Source organism: Anabrus simplex, chromosome 1 (assembly GCF_040414725.1).
Source record: "Anabrus simplex isolate iqAnaSimp1 chromosome 1, ASM4041472v1, whole genome shotgun sequence".
Taxonomy (NCBI): domain Eukaryota; kingdom Metazoa; phylum Arthropoda; class Insecta; order Orthoptera; family Tettigoniidae; genus Anabrus; species Anabrus simplex.
The window spans coordinates 1,167,512,199-1,167,537,023 of record NC_090265.1 but is presented as its reverse complement, the minus strand read 5'-3'; the positions used below and the strand labels follow the sequence as shown (position 1 = coordinate 1,167,537,023).

General features: G+C 39.0%; 1 protein-coding gene across 2 annotated transcripts in view; it reads right to left on the bottom strand.

Moving 5' to 3' along the window:
* Positions 1–24,825, bottom strand: part of LOC136858377 (cytochrome P450 4C1) — a 246,140-nt gene that overhangs the window by 54,565 nt on the left and 166,750 nt on the right. For both annotated transcript variants that reach the window (XM_068228630.1, XM_067137879.2), the window contains exon 9: positions 18,677–18,783. In XM_068228630.1, coding sequence (XP_068084731.1) covers positions 18,677–18,783 — 107 coding nt within the window. The remainder of the gene's footprint in view (positions 1–18,676; positions 18,784–24,825) is intronic.

Here is a 24,825-nt window from a genome sequence, read left to right as displayed (position 1 = left end):
AATTACAAAAACATCAAAATGATATATCAGTTAGGCCTAAAATGTTCGGAGAAAGTTTTTGGCACACATTATAGCATCATTAATGTGTCTGTAACATATTTATCAGCACTCGTGAGGAAACTGGTAATGTTCAACAATAAAAGTGGTAAGTTAAAACCACATAACTATTTTACTTTTTTCTTCTTCTTCTCGCTAAGTAGGCATAAATCACATGTGCAATTTTCAGGTGAGTCCTAGCGACTGCATTCTGAATACGACCACAAAGAACACAATACACATCGATATCACAGCTCCTTATTCTGTCCGTATTCACCACAAACTAAAGCACACGTCAACATCAAATGGATTAACGTCATCTAGTTCATTGTCATCACATAATTTCTCTTCATCAATTTCACCTGACTCATCAGATTCTGTTTCGTCCAAACATAACTTTCTTCTGCATCTCCTCTTGGGCTTTGGACATTATTTCTTTTCCTTAGGCCTAATTATTTTCTTTGAGATATCTAATTTATTCTTACTTCCGTCACATGAGCTCTGCTTTTGCTTCAACTTGATATCTAGTAACTTTTTTTTTGGGACTGCTGGTTAGTATTTCTAAATGCTGCTTTTCCCTTCCTCCTGACATAGGCCTACCAGATGCTTTTGGACCACTTTGGGGAATAGGAAGAATATCAGACACTTTTAAGCCTTAAAGTGCCAAAGATAATATTCCATAATAAGACTCTTTCACACAGTTCTGACGATAGTACTTGCATGAACTGGATTCCATAATAATAATAATAATAATAATAATAATAATAATAATAATAATAATAATAATAATAATAATAATAATAATTTAGGACCATACGGTACTATTCGTGATGACTGTCATTAATTAGGAATAATTAATATTTAAATAAAATACGAGGAACTCCAACGAATTTTGCACAGTGTAAGTAGGAATTTATGTCTTTCTTCTAGGTCAGCGTTGGTCTGCATGTATCCTAATGTTTTTCATGTGTATAATTGCTTTATTTTTATTGATATTTGTGATTTTTGCTGTTGTGCCTTGGGAACCAACGTTGGTATTTTGTGCATCTATAAATGACGTTTGTGTACTAGATTTTAGGATAATTTTGGAAAAGGGCGGCACCTAGGTTAATCACTTAAATATAGGAACTGTTAAATCCAGCAACACCCTAACGACGAGTCATGCCGCTGAAGGGATAGTTTATTTTCTTGCGTTAATCGTATTCAATTGTTTAATGTTTCAGTATTAAATTGATAAGAAGCGATGTTCAATTAATAGTAAATAATTAAATTGTGATAAAATTGCATATCTTTTCAGATGACCAAGAAATTGTAGAATCAGTGTCAAACAAGAGACATTGTTTTGCATGATTATGATTTTGAGGTATTGTTACTACCAAATAATTGCTAACTGACGACTCTTGTGCAATCCAAGTATGGCAATGTTAATCAATGTAATAGCTATTCCCGCTTAATTAGTTTATTATAATGTGTTAAAATGTAAAAAGTGATCTGTGAGGAATCCAGTTCATGCAAGTACTATTGTCAGAACACTATAAAAGAGTCTTAATTTCGACTCTCAAATTGTAACTGGTTGAGTTGTGATAACGAGAGCAGCAGTCGATAATGTATTACGATGATGTTATGTTACAATTTGCTTTTCATGATCTTAATTTTATTTCTTCCATTTTATTTAATTTCATATGGAATTTCGTATTTTAATTTGTCACATCTTTATAATTTTTTCATCGTTTTTATTCTAATTCAGTTCAATATTTCTTTTATTTTGTTTTTGGGTAATTAAATTTCATTTTAAAAGAGGATGTCTATTTATTTAGAAGAATATCCCTTAGTTAGATACCTTATGTACCATATCAAGATATGGCGGACGACAAACCCCCTGGGATAAGAAGAAAGAGGCGAGTTTTCGAGAGGCGCCGAGATCTTCATGAACTCACTATCCACTTATGTAGATAATGGTAAGAAGTGTACAGTACATGCATACATACATACTGCACCAATAAGATGAATAGGATCATGGAAAAGTTAATCAATTTAATAGATTTGGGTATGTAAATACTACATACAGTGAATTCAGTACAGGCATTTCACTGGAGAGCCACAAAGACACCTCTCATTGTCCAAATATGTATCCGGTACTTTGTTATAGTCACGTTTCGGTTACACATTTAAACCGTAAATGCAACCAATAAAAATTAAAGAGCCGACTGTTGACAACTCAAACTGAAAACTCCCCACGAGAAAGCGGAAGTAGGAACAAAAGCGCCACGCGTAGAAGAAAGACGAGGAAAGAAGATGGCAGAGAAAGACAAAGAGACACCCTACACCCCTTGATAATGTAGTTTGGTCCTAGTTGCACGACGTCATAAGGGCCTTAGGCATTATTCAACCAATCATAACATCGAAAATTTTAACCGCCCAGTGGAAGTCATATTAGCAGTTAGTTTTCGCTACTGAGAGGTGGATTAAGGACGAAATATAATGCTAATGATATATAATTAGGAATAATTGTTGTGATGATTTAAGTGCTAAGCTATAACATGGATAATTAATTATGTGCAACTGCGCCGTAAAAATCCGTGAAGTGGATTCGTCGAAAAAAGCGCGGAATGTCGGAAAGTCGTTACAAATCCACTAGGAGAAATAACACCAGTGACGCTTATCAGTTTATTTAAATGTGCACGAACGATTTTTAGAATTTCTTGCGGTAGTGCAATGACACCAATGTTTGGAGTCATAGACAATATTTAGTTGATTAATTAAGCCACAGACATCAGAGTTATCAACGCGAATTGACCGTATCATTTCGCCACTCCTCTCCAAAAATTAGTTCCGGGGCGTGGTTTGAGAATTTTACAAAATAAGCCGACGGCGCCGTGAAGCACACAGTCTGGAGAGAATCTTACAGTCACTTTTACGTCTTACAGTCAATCAACGAGCAGTTTTACGTTTTGAAGTCAGTCATCAGTGTGGTACATTCAGTCCTACGTCCTGCAGTCAGTTAGCAATCAGTTATGATTGATATCAGTCTCGTCGCAGAGGTAATAACTTTATCAAGGAAAGAGCTGGAAATATGTCAAGATTTCCGTGGAGCAGTCCCGGTCGACATGTCCGACTCAAGAAACATTTCTAAGTTGTAATTCATAAACTGTAACCGGAATTGCATTGTTAGAAAAGTAATGTGGGAAGAATTCGTATATTTAATTTAACAAGCTAAAATGATGAACAATGAGGAAGCTTATTGTCAGAGAAGCGGCTATAATATTCTAGTGATTGATAAAAATAAATGGAGAAGGAAGCAGTCGAAAGAAAGTACGGGTAAAATAGACTCATTAACGCCACAGTTTCGTATGAGCAGAAGAGTAGACGGTAGCCAGTCAGTCACATAGAGAAAAGGGAAGATGGAGAAGGACACATTCCAGAGGAGAGTCCAATTCGAGGGAAAGGGGTAATGACCACTAAGTTCTGTTTACAAACAGATAACGGGAGCCGAGAGTCGCAGAGGTAGAAAAGCTCTGAACAGATGATCGGTAGGAGACTATTTTGGTCATATGAGTTGTATATTCCAGAGACAAACGTGGTTTATAATAACTCTAACAATTGTATGTAATTAGTGTGTAATATAGCGTAAGTTTAAAGAATAACGTTATAAATTGATGCGTGTGACCTGTGAATTAAATATGTATTCCATCGGTGTATTCTATTTTTCCTATACCATGATCACGACCTTCGTCATGGGAGCAGGGACCGAATAAATGCAGTGACAACCGATGATCCAGTAATAAGGTAAAGTAAATGTTGAATTTACTATTTCTGTAATTAATGTTACGGTGAGCAAAGCGTTGTCCATGTAGCTTAGAATAATATAGAATCCCCATGTGGAGGATTATGTGATTAGTTATAGAGTAGAAATTCACGTACCTAACAATAATAAAATTAATAACAGTAATGATTATAGTCCATTTGAAGGATTGGAGTAGTCAGGTTTAACGATCGGGATTTGAATGTTTTAATCTAGCATGAAGGATGAGATAAGTTTGAGTGCCATTTGATATTTGTTCTAATAATCTGAGATGTACGTCGCCTATCAGAGAATTGATAAAGCAATTTTTGTTTGAAGGAGAGTTACCAAAATAAATAAAATGATAAGTAAAAAACGTCAGATAAAGTTTATCAAATAAATGAATTTTTTTATTTAGGGTGTACATTCGTAATCATTTATCACAGTGATAATCAATGTCCATAATAAATAAATAACACCCTAGGTGTGCAAATAATAATAATAATAATAATAATAATAATAATAATAATAATAATAATAATAATAGTAATAATAATAATAACAATAATAACTTTATCTTGAACGTATATGAATTTAGCTGAGGTAGCGTATGGTCGTCGTGTAGTAAAGTATAATACAGAGTATTTGAATATAATGATAAATAATGACAATAGTAATCCTACGCCAGAGTTCCTAAGGAGGAGTTGTAGTTATCCGCGAGTTTTAGATGTAGAAGGAAAATCTGTTGTGTATGCAATCATAGTTTGATTATAGAAATAGAAAATCCGTATTGGTGAAGATGGACTCCATTGCTAACTTGCAGGAGATGAAATAAATGAGATGCATTCGATTAAGAGGTCCAAGTGAAAGATGGAAAATACGATCACGAGTATAAAAATGGTATCCCTAGTGTGATTAATAGGTGAAACGCGAGAAAATAGGCTGGAGCGGCCGTGTTGTGAAGGAAATAAGTGATAATCGTCTTTAAGTTATAGAAGAAGACATGTTAATATAAAATAATTAGGGATAACATGGTATAGTAGGAAGGAATGACAGATTAAGTCAGTATTTCTGAGACGAATGTGCTCGTTGATATTATCGTGAAAACAAACCGGACCAATGAAGAGATGAGATCAATAAGCAATATAGCAATGAGATGTTGAGTAAATGATTTAATTCTGAGACGAATATAGTAAAAATGGTCGAGGATAATAATTTATGGACTGATTGCTGGCAGTAGTGCCTCAGTGGGAATAAATATGTAATAGTAAATTGTAACCAGGTGAGTGACTATATTATATTCTGTGATCTAATTTGTGTTGTATTTGACGTGGTAACTTGTGCAATTTATCATTGGCCATAAAAGTAAATATTTAATTAAGCGACCTAGATTAACATACTCACAAAAATATGATGGAGACGTGAGTTACTTTGATATTCAGTGAGTTAAAGAACAGAGTCACTAAATATGCCAGTCAACACACCGAAATTATTGTATTTGAGACGGTGATTTTAAAGAAGGCGCTGGTATTTGTGTTCGAATCAATGTAGGAAGGTGTGTGATTGTCAAGTTATGTTTAAAATTCAATATAGGTATTATATTTCAGGACTATGTATTTTTGTTATTCTACGTTTATGAACACTCTGTTTGACAGTGTTGTGTACATTTGTATTTAATTTCAAGGATCACTTTGTCCTTTAATTTAGTAATATTAAGGAAGGACTACCCTGTGGTCATCGTCATTAAATTGCAATATTTTTCTTTATCTTAGTAAAAGACATCGCAAGCAAACAAAATAAATTATCACAACCATAAATGTAACAAAAGGGTTTACGCCATGCCATTGAACCGACCTTAATAAACTATCTAAACGTCAAAATAAATACCGCAAAGTGTTGATTAAGAGTGCGGCAACCTACGGCAACAGTGCATAAAGTAATATGTTGGATGTCAGAAGAGTTGCTAAGAGTGACAAGCGGTATAATTTCTATATGTGTAGAAAGGCGGTCTCAATTGCTCAATGGCAGAACAGAATGTATTTGAAAATATTAGGGTGTCCAATGACTGTCACAATGAGTAACTTTATACTTTTAATGGCTGATAAATTGGTTTAATTTCTCATTGTACTAAATTTAAAGTCAGCCATAAAAGGCAATATCCAGCCATGTGATAACAATGTGTGAGAAAAATAACAACAAAAGAAATTATGTTTTAGAGATAAGAGTGCGTATTCATGGGCGAATTAGTTTCACACAGTCTGCAATTATAGGTTACATAACAAGTTCAAGTTAATTGCATTGTTACTACAATAAGATAATTTCATTGAAAATGCTTGGTTGTGAGAATTTAATAGCGTTGAAACTCTTGTATCTGTTTGGATAATCTTATTGTCATTTCTGGGAGTGTAATTAATTATTTAATGTAAGTTGATTTTGAGTCATTCTCGAGTACAGTTAGGTGATGGTTTTCCTTTTGATTTTTGCTTAGATTTCAGGATACGTTTTATTTCAGAATCGTTATTATTCTGTATCATTTGCGCTCCTTTGAGCAAGAGTAAATTAATTTCATTTTCCAATTACAGTTTACTTTAATTTTGTTTGATTTCATTTTTCAATTGTCAATACATTTTGTTAATCGGTTTTAAATCAGTCTGGGCTGCATTATTGTAGATTGGTAGTTAGGTGATGGTTTTCCTTTTGATTTTTGCTTAGATTTCAGGATACGTTTTATTTCAGAATCGTTATTATTCTGTATCATTTGCGCTCCTTTGAGCGAGAGTAAATTAATTTCATTTTCCAATTACAGTTTACTTTAATTTTGTTTGATTTCATTTTTTCAATTGTCAATACATTTTGTTAGTCGGTTTTAAATCAGTCTGGGCTGCATGATTGTAGATTGGCTTGACCCATAGTAGTTGCTTGGATCCCCCATCGGCCCTTAATTCGAGGACACATTGGACGTATCTGTCCTGAGGTAAGTTTCTGCGTGCACGGTATCATTTCTTTTCAGCAACCGAGGCAAAAATCTACGAGAGGATCGCTACCACACATGCTGTATAAAAGGGTACAATACATACATCCTGTACCCAGACGGCCTGGGCTTCGTGTCATAAATTGAGATATCATAGGAATATTAGAATTACCCTGGCATATACTGTAGTTTCATGGCCCACAGTTGTTCGCTATGTAAAAATATTCACTACCCTCAAATGGTTGCAGAAGCGGACAACTGTTTCCATGAGTGTTAAGAAAGTCCCTCTCTTTAACAATAGTGTATTGGTAATTCTCGACGTTAAAACATTCCTCGTTAAGGAGCTTATTTCTTGAGGGATTGGCAAGGCAGGTAAAATGACCTTAGTGGGAGCCGCATGGCCACTTAACGCGATGCCCCTTCTATATTTCTGGAATGCTCAGAAAGAGGGTACATGACCGCCATAAGCCTTAGGGCCTGTTATCGTGAAGTTGATCACGCCTTAAAAGAGGGAATATTCAAACTTCCACCCATTCCGAGAACAAACCCAAAAGTTCTGTTACTCCCTCAGAAATTGACAGTACTGCCACCTTAGATTCTGAGAGGATAAAATCTAGCTAACTTCACTATTAATAATAAATGAATTATGCCGATTCTGGAAAAAATAACCTTGGGAATTTTCGAAGGTTATCACTATAAATACTGCAATAACCAGACTCTAACGTATCTGAGAATCAACCCCGTGTATTTCCTGATTAGCTAGGCACAGATAACGCCAAGACCGAAGCTGAAATGCCCGCGAAAGGGCGAGAACGCAGATTTAATCATAACTTTTGATCCAACGATCGATTACTTCGTGAAGGTTAAAATCACGCCTCATACGAGTGGACCACGCTTCGGTACCCGGCTCAGTATGCAAATGTCGATATGGTAAACCTGTAGTCTTTCTCTCTGACATGACCTCGGATCAACTCGGAAAAGTTACGGAAATATTATTTAAGCAACCCAACAAATTCAACCACTACTACTTCTAAACAGTCAGTCGCAGGGTGAATCCATGCTTGTCAACGGATGGCTTCTAAAGTATTTGGAGGGACAGTAAACATCGGACAGTCCCATTATTTTACTCATTGAGTGATGTTAGCCTAATTACAATTTACTGATGGACGCCAGGGGCTGAAGTAGCATAGACGAAGTACGTGAAATACAAGTAGAAACTCAGCCTGCATTTACTCATCTGATAATTACGGGCAACATTTGCGCGCACTGTGATAGGGACAGATACACGCGTCCTCGTGCGGCTGGACGTTAGATAGCAGTTAACGAGTTCCCACGAGATTAATTTACACCATAGACAGTGAGGCGATAAGCTGACGGTCTTTCTCAGCATTCGCTGGAAGGAGAGACTGTTTATGGACACACATACTGCAGTCCAGCTCTAACATTTCGACTTTGAGGCACAGTCATCCTTTGGAGAGGTATATGGTCAGTGAAACAAACATTAGCCGGCAGAGACACAAACATTTCCGGGAGTGTCACGTTCAATTACAGTGGAGTGAACGCTACGTCGCCTGATACGATATTCGACGTATCTTATCGCAGGTCCCTTGGTTCGAGAGAGGAATGAAGATTGCACAGTGAATATGTTGGTTTCATTAGGCACAAAACTGTTGAAATATCTTTGACATTTATTTGTTGTTAGGTTAAGAGGTGTGTGTCAGGCAAGTGCGTTGGATTAATTCATCTCCTTGTTTATGAATACGGACTCCATGGGCTGCTACACTGATTTGTGGCCTCAGTCCTTCGTCCGTTTAGCAAGCCCGAGAATCAAATGAGTACCATGCTATTACAACTATTTAGAATTGCTATTGCATTAATAGGGGGAGAAATTTTCTTAAATATGGTTACTTGAGTGTAGTATACGAGCCGCTTTCCGGCTAAATTATTTAGGTTTAAATGAGACGAAGAGAAACAGTAAAATGTAAATAATGGTTTGAAACATTAATTGAAGTTTGTGTATTTTGTACATATTTTTCCTTGGGTTTCTTAGTTTGTTTATTTGTTGCGTTTAGGTTGTTTCATACATGCCATTTGAAGAATGAGATCCAGACAGCCCTAAGTTGACAGTATCACTCGTAGTTGTACGAATGATCTTTTTTTTCCTGCTAGTGGCTTTACGTCGCACCGGCACAGATAGGTCTTTTGGCGACGATGGGATAGGAAAGGCCTAGGAGTTGGAAGGAAGCGGCGTGGCCTTAATTAAGGTACAGTCCCAGCATTTGCCTGGTGTAAAAATAGGAAACCGAGGAAAACTATCTTCAGGACTGCCGACAGTAGGATTCAAGCCCACTATCTCTCGGATGCAAGCTCACAGCCACGCGCCCCTAATCTCACGGCTAACTCACCCGGTCAACGACCGATCTGGTCAGGCTTATAGTTTACCAGTATATTGTTTGAAATAAGGCATGATGTATCAAGTCCATAGTTATGAAATTGCTAGTGAATTTAAATATATGTTGTATATGCGGAAGGTTGTTTATATTGATAAATGTAACTGAGATGCCAAATTTTGCCGGTGCCTCTCAGTAGCGTCAACCGTCGGGAATTAGGCTAAATATGAAATATAAATGTAAACAGTGCTAAGGATTGGATATTAAGTGGTTAAATATGAGAGTGACTTGGGATCACCAATGTCATGCCCAACTCATAGGCTGGTTTCCAAATTGCGTGTGAATAAGAAATTTTGATAATTAAATCGAGCTGCCACCGGATACGAGCAAGTTCTAACTGTGATCTAAATTTGTTTGTTTAAGTTGTGGTATGAGACCACGGGATAAAAATAATGTACCCTTGATCGTTAAAATTATGTGGGGATATTAAATCACACCATAAGGCCAGTCGTGGAGATTAACCTCGAAGAAACAAGTCAAGGGCTGTATGGGGTTAATTGAATAACATGCAGTTTGATAAAATATTTAGACCGTACTGTTGTCGTCGAGGGAATAGAATCAGTCTTGAAATCAATGAATACCAATTGAAGAAAATATTGCTTTGATGTAAGAGTGGGAGAAGGATCCCCGCATCATGAAGATTAATAAACAAACTGCGATATTATTAAAAAATCTACGACCGAGCTCGATAGCTGCAGTCGCTTAAGTGCGGCCAGTATCCAGTATTCGGGAGATAGTAGGTTCGAACCCCACTGTCGGCAGCCCTGAAAATGGTTTTCCATGGTTTCCCATTTTCACACCAGGCAAATGCTGGGGCTGTACCTTAATTAAGGCCACGGCCGCTTCCTTCCCACTCCCAGCCCAGCCCTTCCCTCTCCCATCGTCGCCATAAGACCTATCTGTGTCGGCGCGACGTAAAGCAACTAGGAAAAATAAAATCTACGACAGAAAAAGGAATGTTACGAGATAGATTAGGAATATATAAGCGTCCGAGTGACTGAAAATATCGACTTATCGGTGCGTGGGACGTACCCGAATTATGACTGAATTATGCAGTGTGCGTGGGTTCGAATCTGTGCAATACAAACGAGCAAGGACAGGCTGCACGTATGGTTATTTTGAAGTTTCACGACCTGGGAGATCAGAGAGGTTAATCTGCCACATGAGTGATAATATTGTGGAATGCTCAATGTCACAAATTAGGCGAAGTTAAACGGGGTCAACAACAACAACAATAATAATAGTGGTAGCCATGAGTCATGCTGTTTAGGTGAAACAAGTTTGGTTTCCCTTGGGAGCCGAAGTTCATAAATATCATAATCATGTGAGGTTTCAGAGACCCCTTCCTAGTATTTTATATGTGTAACTGATGTAATAATAATGCAAGATTCATTCAGGTGAGATGATACTGACATGTTCATATACATTTCAACGTTTAGGCTAGGGTCCCTCCGTCGAATCTCCTCTTGTTTTCTTAGGTAGAATTCCAGGCTATATATATGTGTGTGTAAATAGCCCAGAGGGTAGCTCATTTCGGGAAACGTGGAGGCGACTTAAAAGTCTCTACACTCGTGCCCGCGTCCGTTCAAATGGTCACTGGTTTGACCCATATAGATCAGTGGTTCGACCCGAATTGGTCATTGTTCCAGCCATCAGAATGGTCTGATGGATATTATATGGTTTTGTATTTTCAATTTCAGTTTTATTTATTAATGTATTATGCCAGCTCAACACAATAATTGCATAACTAAATTGCTCCTTTGTGAATTTCAAAATGAAACAGTTCCATTGTATTTTTCTTGTAGTTAGTTGGTCCTGTTCATGATGACCAATCATGTTATCTTCCCAAGCCTCCTGTGGCGCCTACCGTCTCATCTCACTTTAATTTAACACTGATGAGCCCTTACCCCTATACATTTTGTATGACCCGTTCATCCCTGAAGTATTACTTGAGCGCCTTATTAGAATATATAATTTAATTTTCAATTTTTAGATATGTACCGAATACCACTGTGATAAATGCCAGTCTTAAATTCAGGCGTGAGCGAGTGCAATACATCAATACATGCATACATACATACTGAGCCCATTATCCGAAGTTCACGGATACGGCATATCATCATTATAGTCTCTGAGGATGCTACAACCTTTTCTGCATGTTTTCTCCTTGTCACATAGTGAGCGATCAATACTTTTCCGATTGTCATCTGTTTACTGTTCGTCGCGCGCGAGAAAAAGATTATTATTTTGATCTCCTTGGATGGATGAATTGCTCTCAGAAATCATACTTCAAGTCCGACACGACCAGTGATATGTCATATTGCTTTGCAACATGAGTGAACACTAAAAAAAACCTGAAAGCCCAAATTAGGAGCGTAGAATGCTGATATTACTTGAGAATTTTCCGGCATGAATTACTACCTAAGTCCCAAGTCTGACGGAAGTTCACGCAGAAGAATACAGCTATCCAGGTTTTCACCCCCAGCGTTTTAGTGCCTTTCTTAAAGAGAAGTAAGTGCACGTGGCACTTTAAACATTACGGCTATACATTATACAGTGAAAATTATGTCATTAGTGAGTTTGTAATGGACGGAATTTTGAAACCTAGTAAACATAATCCAAGTTATGAAATCCTGAGGTTAAGGAAATTGCTTTGTCTGCAATGAAGGATTGCACAAGTTTTGGCGGTATTGCGGTTATAAAAGAGATGAGATGAAGTACGGTAATGCCATGTCATTTGTTACTGGTCGGGAGAGAATGTTCCTGCATCGCGCTAATTCGGAGACTTTTAGTCTGGAAATAAATTTTCACCACTGCAGTGTATGGACTTTGACGAACTTGTGAATATTTGAAATTGGGACTTGGTTAAATTTTGCATTCAGAATCAATTTGTCACCCTTTCGGCGTGTAGACTTACTAATTTTTGAAGGTGTGATACGGGACATGGTTACATTCACGCTACAGTATAGAAATACTTGCTAATATTTCTCCAGTGCAACAGTAAATTTCTACATTTGTTAAGTGAACAGAGGAAGGACTTAAGTCAAGTCACGCTGTTGTTACGAGATAGCATTTCCGATCGAAATGTAAGAGTGGAGCAGCATGATTTAAAGTATTTGATATCTTACCGACAGAACCCGAGTATGTGTTATAGAGGTTGAACGCGAGGAACCAAGTGTACCGTAATTTGGCAGCAGGTTGTTTTCATTAATGTTCAGCGGGGCAAGGCTATTAGCCATAAATGGCCCAGCAGATAACGGTGTCGTGAGCTTTTTGTTTCAAAGCGAGGGTTGAATTTCGTAAGAAGATTGCCGAAATACGCTGATTGTAATACAAGCAAGTGAAGAGTTTTAGTTATTTCTTATTTGAAATATAAGTTGTAAGATTATCACGAAGAGTTATATGAAGTGCTTAGTGGCAATGGTTGTCGCAGTTACGATGGTTGTAAAAATGTTTAATTAAAGCCTGGGACAATGGCGAGGGAACATTACATATCAAGTGTATATCTTTTGTTGTGTTAAAGTTGTCTTGCTTTAGGTTTCGGCTAAGTGACGCTACATTTCAAGTGATTAAAAAAGGCAGATCTCCGTTATGGTATTGAAGTTGGCGTATGGACGTTAGGAATAATTGCATTTGCAGTGCGTCTGCGAAGTTTGAAAGCAGCTATGTCCAGAAGTCCTATTTGTGTGTTTAGGCATTGTGTCATACATTAGTTTGAAATTAATAATCAATACACACTAATAGTAAAAATACAGTTTTGTCGTATACAAAAATGAACAATCCTTAAAGAAGTGGATATTACCTGATTCAGAATTTCTAGAATTAAAATTAATTAGTTTGACATGAATTTGGGATGGATTTGATACCCCAATCTAAGTGTAAAAGTCGGTGTGTTGTTCCCTCAGTGAACTTTCCTCAGGGTAAAGTCATGAAGTGCTCCTGTGGATTCTGATATTGAGATGTTCCGATGTTACGTACAAGTTTATGGTACAGGGTAGCCAGACTGAGCCCCTGTGTTTTATGTGTCGTGCAGTCTGGAACCTTATCCAGGAAGATCCGCGAGTGCCCCTGTGGATATTTGTGAAGATTGATTTGGTCCCATTATTTAGATTTTCCGCATAGCTGTTAAGTCCATGAGGTTACGAGGTAGATCCATCGTGCGATTCTAAGTGGAGCTTGTTGAGTGAAGACAATCCTTATGCCTCAAAGGTTTGAATTTTGGATATTAGAAGGGCTATTATGTCTAGATTTGTTTTATGTTAACAGCGTAATGCTATTGCTTGTATCCTTTGAGAACATCATGGATTAGTCAGAGTGTCTATTGAAATGAGGAGACAGATTGTCATGGAAGGGTGGGATGTATTTGTGACTTTAACTAGTAGACTTTTCGTTTCATGTTTTGGATCTTCACGAAGTGATTAACTTGTGTCCGGCTCCGTGGTTAAGTTGTTAGCGTGTTGGCCTTTGGTCACAGGGGTGCCGGGTTCGATTGCCGGCAGGGTCGGGAATTTTAACCATCATTGGTTAATTTAGCTGCCCCGGGGGCTGTGTGTATGTGTCTTCTTTCATCCTCATCACGACGCGCAGGTTGCCTATGGGAGTCAAATCGAAAGACCTGCACCTGGAGAGCCGAACATGTCCTCGGACACTCCCGGCACTAAAAGCCATACGCCATTTCATTTCATTAACTTGTATTAGGGATTGTTTGCATCCTCACTAATAACCAACAGTGTCGTAGGTCGTTCGGATGTTCACAAGTAATTAATTGTAAAGCAGGTCGTTTGGATCTTGATAGTAATCGTGTCATAATGCCAGCGGTGTACCCATTCGTATTTAGATTTCATTGAAACTGTTGGACATAGGTGTGATAGGACTGCGCAAATATTTCTCTTGATTGATAGATATTGTTATTATTCGAATTTACTTACGGAAGGGCTTATATGTGTGATAAGTGTGTTGTACGTCGTTATTGATTTGGAGGAAATTTTCGTTGTTTAGCATGTCGTGCGTTATGTGAGGGCGGGTTGGACTAATCAGTGGTGAAGCCGATTATTTTAGCAGAAGTTCACACGTGATGATTTATTTCAAGTTGTAGTAACTTTTGTTGCGGAACGTTAAGACGATGAAGCAATGAATATGCACAATTTTAATTCTAGTCCAAGGAACTAATGATTTTATTTACGTTACCTAAAATTGAACCATTAACTTGTGTCAATGTTAATTTTACTCACATAAAATCGAGTGCATTTGCAGTTAATTATTTTTGACATAAATTTGAAAGTTAATTATTAGATTTACACATTTAAACGGGAATCAAGCGCAGTTTACAGTTTTTAAGTCGTTTACTTCCTCATTTGGAACATAGCTATAGGTGGGCTGGCACAAAGTTGCACTTAACTGCAACGACATAAAAGATATAGACTGCTAAACATACTTGTTACAGCGCCCCTGGTTGAAGCACAGCGAACTAACTTTTGCCTGTAACTGTCATGGCGGCTACCTCTTCTTGGTCTTGACAGCCCTTATCAGCTCAATGAATTGATGAGATTATATGTTATTGCAAATTAAAGATTTATTTAAAAATAAACACGACATTTTCAAACATGCTTAATGTTGCATTGATGTTATAATGAAATAAACGCAGTGAATATGGTGAGCATTTGCTTGGTTAAAACAAGAATTGCGTGTCTAGAAAGATGGATAATTCGGCGTCATGCACTAACAATAAAGTCATTCACTACAGAAAGACATGTTATACGTACAGCAGTTCATTGAAGAATTCACACGCGTAGAGAAAGATAGCACTGCCTTTTCATGACATACCTTCAGTGTCATTCTGGTATAATTTTTGAATTTTGCTTCTTTGTCTGGTTTGTTATGTTTTATGCTTTTTGCTACTTATGGCTATTTTCTAAGAACTGCTGTGCGACATGCAGCACATACGTCCGTTGGTTGCGGTGCAGAGTATCTCTACGGCATCCTCTGCCTGTCGTAAGGGGTCACTAAATGGGGTAACCCCAGATTCTAAAGTTGAAACCACCTGACCCCTGGTAAAGTGTAGCATTCCTTCCACATACGGTATCCTATCAGCTTTACCACTATAATATTTCTACCGGACCTCTCTTGGTCAAACTTCGCCCGAATTCATTCTACTGAATTCATAGCCTACATTTATTTATTTATTTATTTATTTATTTATTTATTTATTTATTTATTTATTTATTTATTTATTTATTTATTTATTTATTTATTTATTTAGTTTAACCTTGCACACCTTCTCAAAGACCGTACTCCATCACACAACAACTTCTGCGGATCCTTTCTATGGCAGATTCAGAGGAAATAAGCATACGTTTTGCCTTCAAGTGTCATGGCTGCCAGTGGTTCAAGTAGATTCAAAGATGGCCATCAGATTAGCAGTCTATAATGTCGTTGCTTAACAGTTATTATTCATGTTGGCAATGCTATAAAAATAAATGAAGAACGTCACCCGTCAATCAGAATGACCAAACCACTACAATTTTATATCAGATACAGTTTCGCATTTTATACATGTCAGTTCGTATTTAATTTCCTATTGCGTTTATACTCTTTTATCTACTTACAAGAATACGAGCATTTTAAACATGTAATGTTTAAGCTAGCCATTAAATAAAGATGAACTATTTTCATTTAATTGTTGTTGGCAATGTGGCTAGTATAGTGGTGCTATCTATAACTAGCTTGACTACCGTATTGAAGTGTTGCCGTTTTGTCTGTCGTCGCTAACACGTGGTCAGGTGTGAATTGTGCGTTCATGAAAGTTTTGTTTTCTTTGTGAGATAATTGTAAAGTTTATTTTTGTAACTAGTGCAGTGCGATGCCACGGAAACAACAACAACAACAACAACAACATAGTGATGAATCGCGACGTGATCATCCTTTGCGTCTGGGGTGCCCCTTAATAGTCAGGCATGTGGATCTTCATAAAACTCGCGTGTTCTCCACACTAATTCATTCGGATTGCAGCTGCGTTAGCTCGTTTCGTTATCTGATTGGTGTACGTGGAGTTAAAAGTGTGTTAAAATTGAAAAGAGTACATTTAAAGTAAAGACAAGAGTATATTTAGGAATTAATCAATGGAGCAAAGTCATATGCAATAATAATAATATTAATAATAATAATCCGTCTCTGTGGTGTAGTGGGTAGTGTGAATAGCTGCCACCCCCGGAGGCCCGGGTTCGATTCCCGGCTCTGCCACGAAATTTGAAAAAGTGGTACGAGGGCTGGAACGGGATCCACTCAGTCTCGGGATGTCAACTGAGTAGAGGTGGGTTCGATTCCCACCTCAGCCTTCCTCGAAGTGGCTTTCCGTGGTTTCCCACTTCTCCTTCAGGCAAATGCCGGGATGGTACCCAACTTAAGGCGACGGCCGCTTCCTTCTCTCTTCTTTTTCTATCCTTTCGTCTATTCCCATCCCCCTACACAGCCCCTGTACAGCATAGCTGGTGAGGCCGCCTGAGCGAGGTACTTGTCCTCCTTCCCAGCTGTATCCCCCGACCCAAAATCTCACGCTCCAGAACACTGCCCTAGAGGTGGTAGAGGTGGGATCCCTCGCTGAGTCCGAGGTAAAAACCAACCTTGGAGGGTAAACAGGTTAAGAAAGAAATAATACTCGTCAATAACTTTCTGGCTACTTAACATTTCTCAACGATATTAACTATGGATCTCAGCAGTTGTATAATGTCCTAAATATGAAGAAAGGGAAGCTCTAATGCCGGGCTGAGTAGCTCGGAATGTAGTGCGTTGGCCTTCTGATCCCAACATGGTAGGTTCGATCCCGGCTCATTCCCGTTAACCCTCTACTGCATACTGTTGCCATTAGGCAACAAATAACTTTTCACCTGTGTAAATGGATAAATATTATAGACAGAGGTAGTTTTACGGCACACCTTCAACTGTACAGTCAATTAAACACATATCCCAGTGATGCCTTGTTTTTTATTATTATTATTATTATTATATATATACATAACATAAGACAAAACAGCCCTACAATCAAAGGTCACCCCGTCAATATCCACGCGAACCAACCACCGTTTATTTTACGTGGGCCCTCCCCGTCATATTACCACAGGCTTCAGGAGTACCTCTGGCTCAACCTCAAAGACATTACCGACCTACGGTCGTGCAAGTATAATTGCGCCCTGCAATACGTACCCATGGCCAGTAGGCAGTAATGTTCGGTCTTTGAATGTTAAAAGCTTAGCGTAAAATCGTGGAAAATCGTATATATATTCCAATATGGCAATCCACATCACATACGAGTGTTAAGCTATTAGACCCAGTTAAGAATTGCTGGTATATCTAAACCACTGAGCGTATGTTGAACATTAAAGCTTGAAATTTTCTTCACCAAACGGAAACGAAAAATAATTCATGCAGTAGAGGGTTAATCGAGTCAAGCAATACATCTGAGAATGACACCACGCATACCACACTCACGACGATCCAGTAAATGCAAGCCGGCCTTCATTGGCTCACTGTGTTACGGGTTCTTACCAAGTCAATTTCATGGAGTAGACGAAGAGAACATTAAGGGTAGTCATCATGATGTGTGATTGTATCAATCAACGCTGAATTTCCTGCCTTCAAATGGTTAGTGCCTTTGAAAACACGGCTATCAGGTTGACGATTTAGCAGGACATAGTGTACCCTTCTCATAGGCGTCTCCATTTCGCACCCTGAATAAGAAAATGCCTTAACTCAAAATCTGTTTTTCTTCAGAAATTATATCCGGCTCCATGGCTAAATGGTTAGCGTGCTGGCCTTCGGTCACAGGGGCCCCGGGTTCGATTCCCGGCAGAGTCGGGAATTTTAACCCTAATTCGTTTATTCCGCTGGCACGGGGGCTGGGTGTATGTGTCGTCTTCATCATAATTTCATCCTCATCACGATGCGCAGGTCGCCTATCGGCGTCATTTGAGAAGACCTGGACCTGGCGAGCCGAACATGTCCTCGGACACTCCCGGAACTAAAAGTCATACGCCATTTCATTTTTTCTTCAGAAATTATATGTTTCCAACACTGCTATAAAACACATGCGAGGGGTTTGAGATTCAGGAATATAATTTCACAGACGACAGTTTCAACTTAGCAAATACCTCCTAATTTTGTGGTAAACCTGGCGAAATTATAGATGCGACAGTTTGCATGAATGGTATGCGATTATATTCATACATTTTTGTATTATAATTTCGTTAATAATTTAGCTAAGATGTATAACAGTTTTTCAGCAATATAGATCTCTCCATGTTGAATGCGGAGGTTTCGATGACTCAAAATCAACTTTTTTGAGTTACGACACTTTTTGCACTCGAGGTACAATTTTACAAACTGAGTTCTTGTAATTTTTGAAATCATAAAGTGCAATGGAAATACTACAAAATGATGACGTACTCCAAACATGAAGGTGTCGACCTCCTCTCGTAACTCTTTAGGAGTAAGAGCGTCTGATTGCTCGAGCAGGATATCAAGGAAGGACTTCCTCTTCTTGAGCCCCAAATCTGAAATATATACATAGAAGTGTTGAAATTAATTTAGAATCTACTGACGAATATCAAATAAATTTTAGTCAGATACAGTAAAATAGGTAGATGAAATGAAATGGCGTGTGGCCTCCGGAGAGGAAAATTAACTAATTATAGTTAAAATTCCCGACCCTGCCGGGAATCGAACCCGGACACCCGTGTCCCTGTGCTAACCATTTAGCCAAGGAGACGGACAAATACGTAGATAAAAATTATCTAATGATCAAGAGAACGGCATAGGAGAATGGACAGTTGATTCCAAAAATTAATTAACACTCACAAGATGAATCCTGGAATAATGCATGTTATTTTTAAGTTGCTCGTTGCTTAGCATATGGACGTCGAGCAGTGACTAGTGAGGTACAGTACTCGTATCATTTGATTCAAATCGACCAATTCTCCCGGCTTTCTTACAACTCCTTAAAGGCTATTGTTTGTCCAACCCTTGTCCCGTTTCCCTACGGGGTCGGGTATGAGGTGAGATGAATGTGTCGTGGCGGTTTTTTATGACCGGATGCCCTTCCTGACGTCAACCTCATCAGAGGAGTTAATGAGAGATGAAATGAATGACGTGATATATGATAGTAGGGAGAGGGTGAAACCCGGTGCCGGCACATAGCCTACTCCTGTCGAATAGCACCAAGGGGTCTGCTCAAGGCTTAACGTGCCCATCCGAAGGACGAATCACCATCAACAGCGTCCTATGCCCTCACTCCATATGAGCACTGCGGAGAGGTTTGGAATTTAATCCAGGCTATTGGCACGCAATCTAGTGATTAGAAATTGTATACCACCACCTCCCCTACCCTGCCGGCCAACATTCTGATGGTGAAAATTTTTCGACCAACGGGACTCGAACCGGCTAACCTCGGTGTTAGACCTTTTTAGACTTCAGCGCCTTAACGATCATGGCCACCAGGCGGGCTATCCTTAAAGGCTATTCTGGGTTAAATTTCAGCCGCGGATGTTTTTTTTTTTTTTACCTGCAAGCAAGTCTGTGCTGAACTTCTTCTTCCATGTATACTCTCCCTTTCTCGGTTTACATGAGAACTTTTACAGTATAAGCTGTTCTTCGATTGTTAAGTGTTAGGTTGTTTCCTTGACCCAGTGACCCCTTCATCCTGACGTGTCGATGTACATTGCTTTGTTCATTAATAAGTCCTTTTTAATAACAGTGCCTACTATGAGGATAAGAACTAATTGCTGGTTATCTGGCTGCGATTGTTGATAAGTTCTTGGATAGTGGTGGATCAGATAAGGAAGATTCATGTGAGGACGGCAATTATGACGATGAACTGTGATTCTGAATCAGAAAATGAACAGTTTTCTGACGGAGAACATATTTATAAAAACGGAAACTTTTGCTGCAGATCAACAAATAATTTATTCGGTCCCTAAACAAGGGATAAATAAGATGTACAAGAAAAGTGATATTTTCGGTAAAGTGTTACTCATGCTCAAACTTTGCGAGTGCTGAAATGCAATTTTATTTATAAGAAGTGTGGCCCAAAGAATTTGAACTGCGTATAGTGTCAGGAAGTCCTTCAATTTTTATACTGTTCTTTTTAAGAAGAGACAAAAATTCGAATGACTTCAATAAATGTAAATTCAAATAAAGTCGCTGCCCGAGCAAAACGTCCAATCCCACAATGCTCTTCTTATCCATTATTCTTAAGACAGTTCGAACCCCACTGTCGGCAGCCCTGAAGATGGTTTTCGGTGGTTTCCCATTTTCACACCAGGCAAATGCTGGGGCTGTACCTTAATTAAGGCCACGGCCGCTTCCTTCCCAGTCCTAGCCCTTTCCTGTCCCATCGTTGCCATAAGACATATCTGTTTCGGTGCGACGCAAAGCCAATAACCAAAAAAAATTCTTAAGACTGTTCACGCCTCCCAGCCATATACGGGCACACAGTCCATCAGAACAATTTTCGTTGTGTTCATTTTCTTATGTTAATGTGTGAAGGAAAATTAGACTTAAATGCGTTATACTGTGGGAGTGAGGAAATACCTCATGCAAACATACAGTCCTACAGTACTGGTTTTGTTTGTGTTTGATAGCGTCTAAACCATCGGCGGATGCAGGGTAGGTTTCAATCAATTACTACTGATCTGCATTTAGGGCAGTCACCCAGGTGGCGGATTCCCTATCTGTTATTTTACCAAGCTTTTCTTAAAATCTTTCAAAGAAACTAGAAATGTAATGAACATCTCCCTTGGTAAGTTATCCCGGTCCGTAACTCCCCTTCCTACAATCGAATATTTGCCCCAGTTTGTCCTCTGGAATTCCAACTTTATCTTAATATTGTGACCTTTCCTACTTTTAAACTCAGCATTCAAACTTATTCGTCTACTAATGTCGTACCACGCCATCTCTTCACTGACAGTTGGGAACATACCGCTTAGTCGAGTAACTTGTCTCAATTCTCCCAAGTCTTCCCAGCCAAAACTTTGCAACATTTTTGTAACACTACTCTTTTGTCGGAAATCACTCAGAACAAACCAAGCTGCATTTCTTTGGATTTTTTTCCAATTCTCGAACCTGCTGAGGGTCCCATACACAGGAACCATACTCTAGTTGAGGTCTTACCAGAGACTTATATGGTCTCTCCTTTACATCCTTACTACAACCCCTAAACACCCTCATAATCATGTGCAGAGATCTGTACCCTTTATTTACGATCCAATTTATGTGATTACCCCAATACAGATCTTTCCGTACATTAACACTGCCTACATAAGAGTTCTCCAGCATATCTACGAAACCTCTTCAGCCTTCGTGAACATCAATGTGCCAACCACGAATTTTTCCATTCAAAGAGGTGTTAAGCAAGGCGACCCCATATCTCCCAAGCTGTTCTCAGCCGTATTAGAAATGGCCATGTCAAAAATCAACTGGCAAAGCACAGGAATCAAAATCAATGGGAAAACGCTGAACAATTTAAGGTTTGCAGACGACATTACACTTTTGGCCAACGACATCGATGAACTACAAACTCTAATACAAGATCTTGTCTCAGCCTGTCAAAAAGTGGGACTATCCATGAACCTTTCTAAAACCAAAGTAATGCTTAACAAATGGGCCCCAGCAGGAAAGCTGCATGTGGGAAACACCACATTACAACAGGTCAATGAATTTGTCTATCTTGGGCAACTTGTAAACATGAAAGGGGACTTAAGACCGGAAATCTTCCGACGTATCAAACTAGGATGGCAAGCCTATGGAAGAAATTCTTCAGTCTTCAAATCCAACATGCCACCCCACCTAAAGAAGATAGTCTTTAACCAGAGTGTTCTCCCCGTACTGACTTACGGTTGTGAAACCTGGACATTGAGCGAGTTTGTTAAGCAAAAACTCAGAACAACACAAAGAGCTATGGAACGGTTCATGCTAGGCTTGACGAAGAAAGACAGGAAGAGAGCAGATTACATCAGGTCAGTCACAAAGGTCAGTGACATTTTAGAAAGGGTATTTACCCTAAAATGGCAGTGGGCAGGCCATGTTGCTCGGAGAATTGATGGTAGGTGGACAAAGCTTGTGCTTGAGTGGTGTCCGAAAGATCATCTCAGACCAAGGGGAAGACCACCGGACAGATGGGATAAAGACATCCGGAAGATTACTGGGATCAATTGGCAGAACATCGCTGAAGACCGTCCCAGATGGAGAGACCTCATGAAAACCTACCTTGCTTCGGACTTAAAGAGGCCACATCGTAAAAACGATTGAATATGGCTGATAGTGATAGTGACTTACAATGATTCCCATAAGGAAATTTCACCCCCCATCAACGTAATAATTAAAACTGAGATGACTCTTTCTATTTGTGAAACTCACAACCTCCTTTAACCCCGTTTATCACCGTACCATTGCGTACTGCCCATCTTACATTATCGAGGTCATTTAGCAGTTGCTCACAATTTTTTAAACTTATTTATTACTTTAAATACAATAACATCAAATGAGGCTTTTTGCGGAATGATTGTAGAGCTGTCGGACCACGGACCAGCCGCGACCATTTGTAGGCCATTTGTAGCAGATATCTTGGATTCAGGTCAAATGGATTTTAGTAGTAAATAATGCATCTGAACTAGGATACCAGCTGAAGACGGTGGCTATTAAGCCATGACATGTTACGTAACATTCTTGCCAAACTGGTTTTGTTTATGTTTAAGAGCAACTGAACTATGATAACAGCTGTATGCTTTGGCTACTATATCACAAAATATTACGTAACATTTTGCCAAAATGGTTTTATTAATGTTCTTGGCATCTGAAATACGACAACAGCTGGGTGGATGATCTCACACGGTTCTCATGGCTGTTTCCAACCATGCTTGCTACTGATTAGTCCACTATTTCTTGTCTCAATACTATTTTTGCACCTTTTGGTCCTTGTCAATTTATAGTTTCTGATAGCGCCAAGGCGTTCACCTCTGATTTGTTTCGTAAATTCTGCTTTGATCTATCCATCTTACATGTCACGACGTCAGCCTACTATCCACAACCATCTACAGCTCAGCGGTTTATAGCTTTTCACCATGAAGATCATTTTCGTTGGGACACTTCATTGCATTGGCTACCTTATGCATTTAACTCGGCGGTTCATGAGTCACACAAGTTTTTACCCGCATATCTTACGACTAAGTTCGTTCCAGACACACCGTTCTCCAATTTGTGGTCAAATAATAAGATTTAACCAGAGACAATGGACACAGATAATATCAGGGATCTGTGTAGAATGACCAAAAATAACCTAAAAGCCTATCATTAGAAAGTGATAGAGAGATACGATCGTGGACTGAGACCCACCAATTTAAAGGTCGGAGATCAGGTCATGGTAAAAACATTTTGTTCCAGCAGGCAAGCTTGCCCCCCCCCCCATATTTCATGGACCTTGCATCATTCTGGATTTCTTAACGCCTGTCACTCTCTTGGTGAGCAATTCCGAAACAGAACGAATTTTTCGGGTTCATCTGTCCCAAGTAAAACCTGTGTCAACTCTGTGCTTTACAGTATAGGCAACCAAATGATAGCGCATTGACAAATTAATTACATTTCTTTCCTTAGCATCTTAGTAATGTAAGTTTTTTGCCAAGAATGTTTAAATAAGGAAGCTTTCTGCCCCTGTTAATGGTGAAAATTTGTAGGTATTTATGTTTTATTCAGAGTATTGTAAATCTTTTTTGCAAATACATTCCCTTCAATTATTTATTTTACTGTCTGTAATTGCCTGCTCCTGCATCCAAACTAAAGCCTGAAAATCCGCGCACTCGTCCTACAAGCCACCGATCTCAACAGCTCCACCATACAAAGTGTCCATAAAATCAGTTACTGTCGCCCAGGAATTAATTGTTGCAGTGCCCTGATTTCAACTGAGGCCGTATCGCAACAGAAGACGAGAGGAGTTGGCGCGCCGTAAGGGTCCGCCTCGTTCCAGCCAAGTCTCCTTCTCAATGGCCAACTTGAGAACCACCATCATCATTAGTAACAGATGGGATGCTGAACCCCAAACGCCATATCCATCGTTGGGCGAAGCCAAGCTACTTGGTCCTTAGTGACCATCACCAGGTCTACCTCTTTCAAGGTGCCGGGAGAGAGGTATCTGAGGGTATTGGGTGGGGGCGGAGGACTCCATCCTGACATCGGTAGTGGCGGTCGCTCTTGCCGTCTACCTTGGGCACAACTGACCGGACTTCTACGACTTCATAATCTACATCAAGATTTATCTTCTTCAAAATACTACTTTAATAAGCTCTCCAACAATAAATTTTCTAATTTTGATCTAAAATTTCAAAATTTTCAAAATTTCTTTTTGCCACAAGATTTCAATCTGTTCAAACTGTGGTAAAACCTTAGGGGATGGAGGTCTGAACCGGAGGTACACCTGCTCCGTTCAATTGACCTGCGCGCCTTCTAGAAGGCCATCCATGATGTAAACCCTGAAGTGTGTAACTAAAGAAGTTTGGACCTTGAATCTTCAGATGTCTCCACTGTCAACTTATAGGCCTATACCCCCT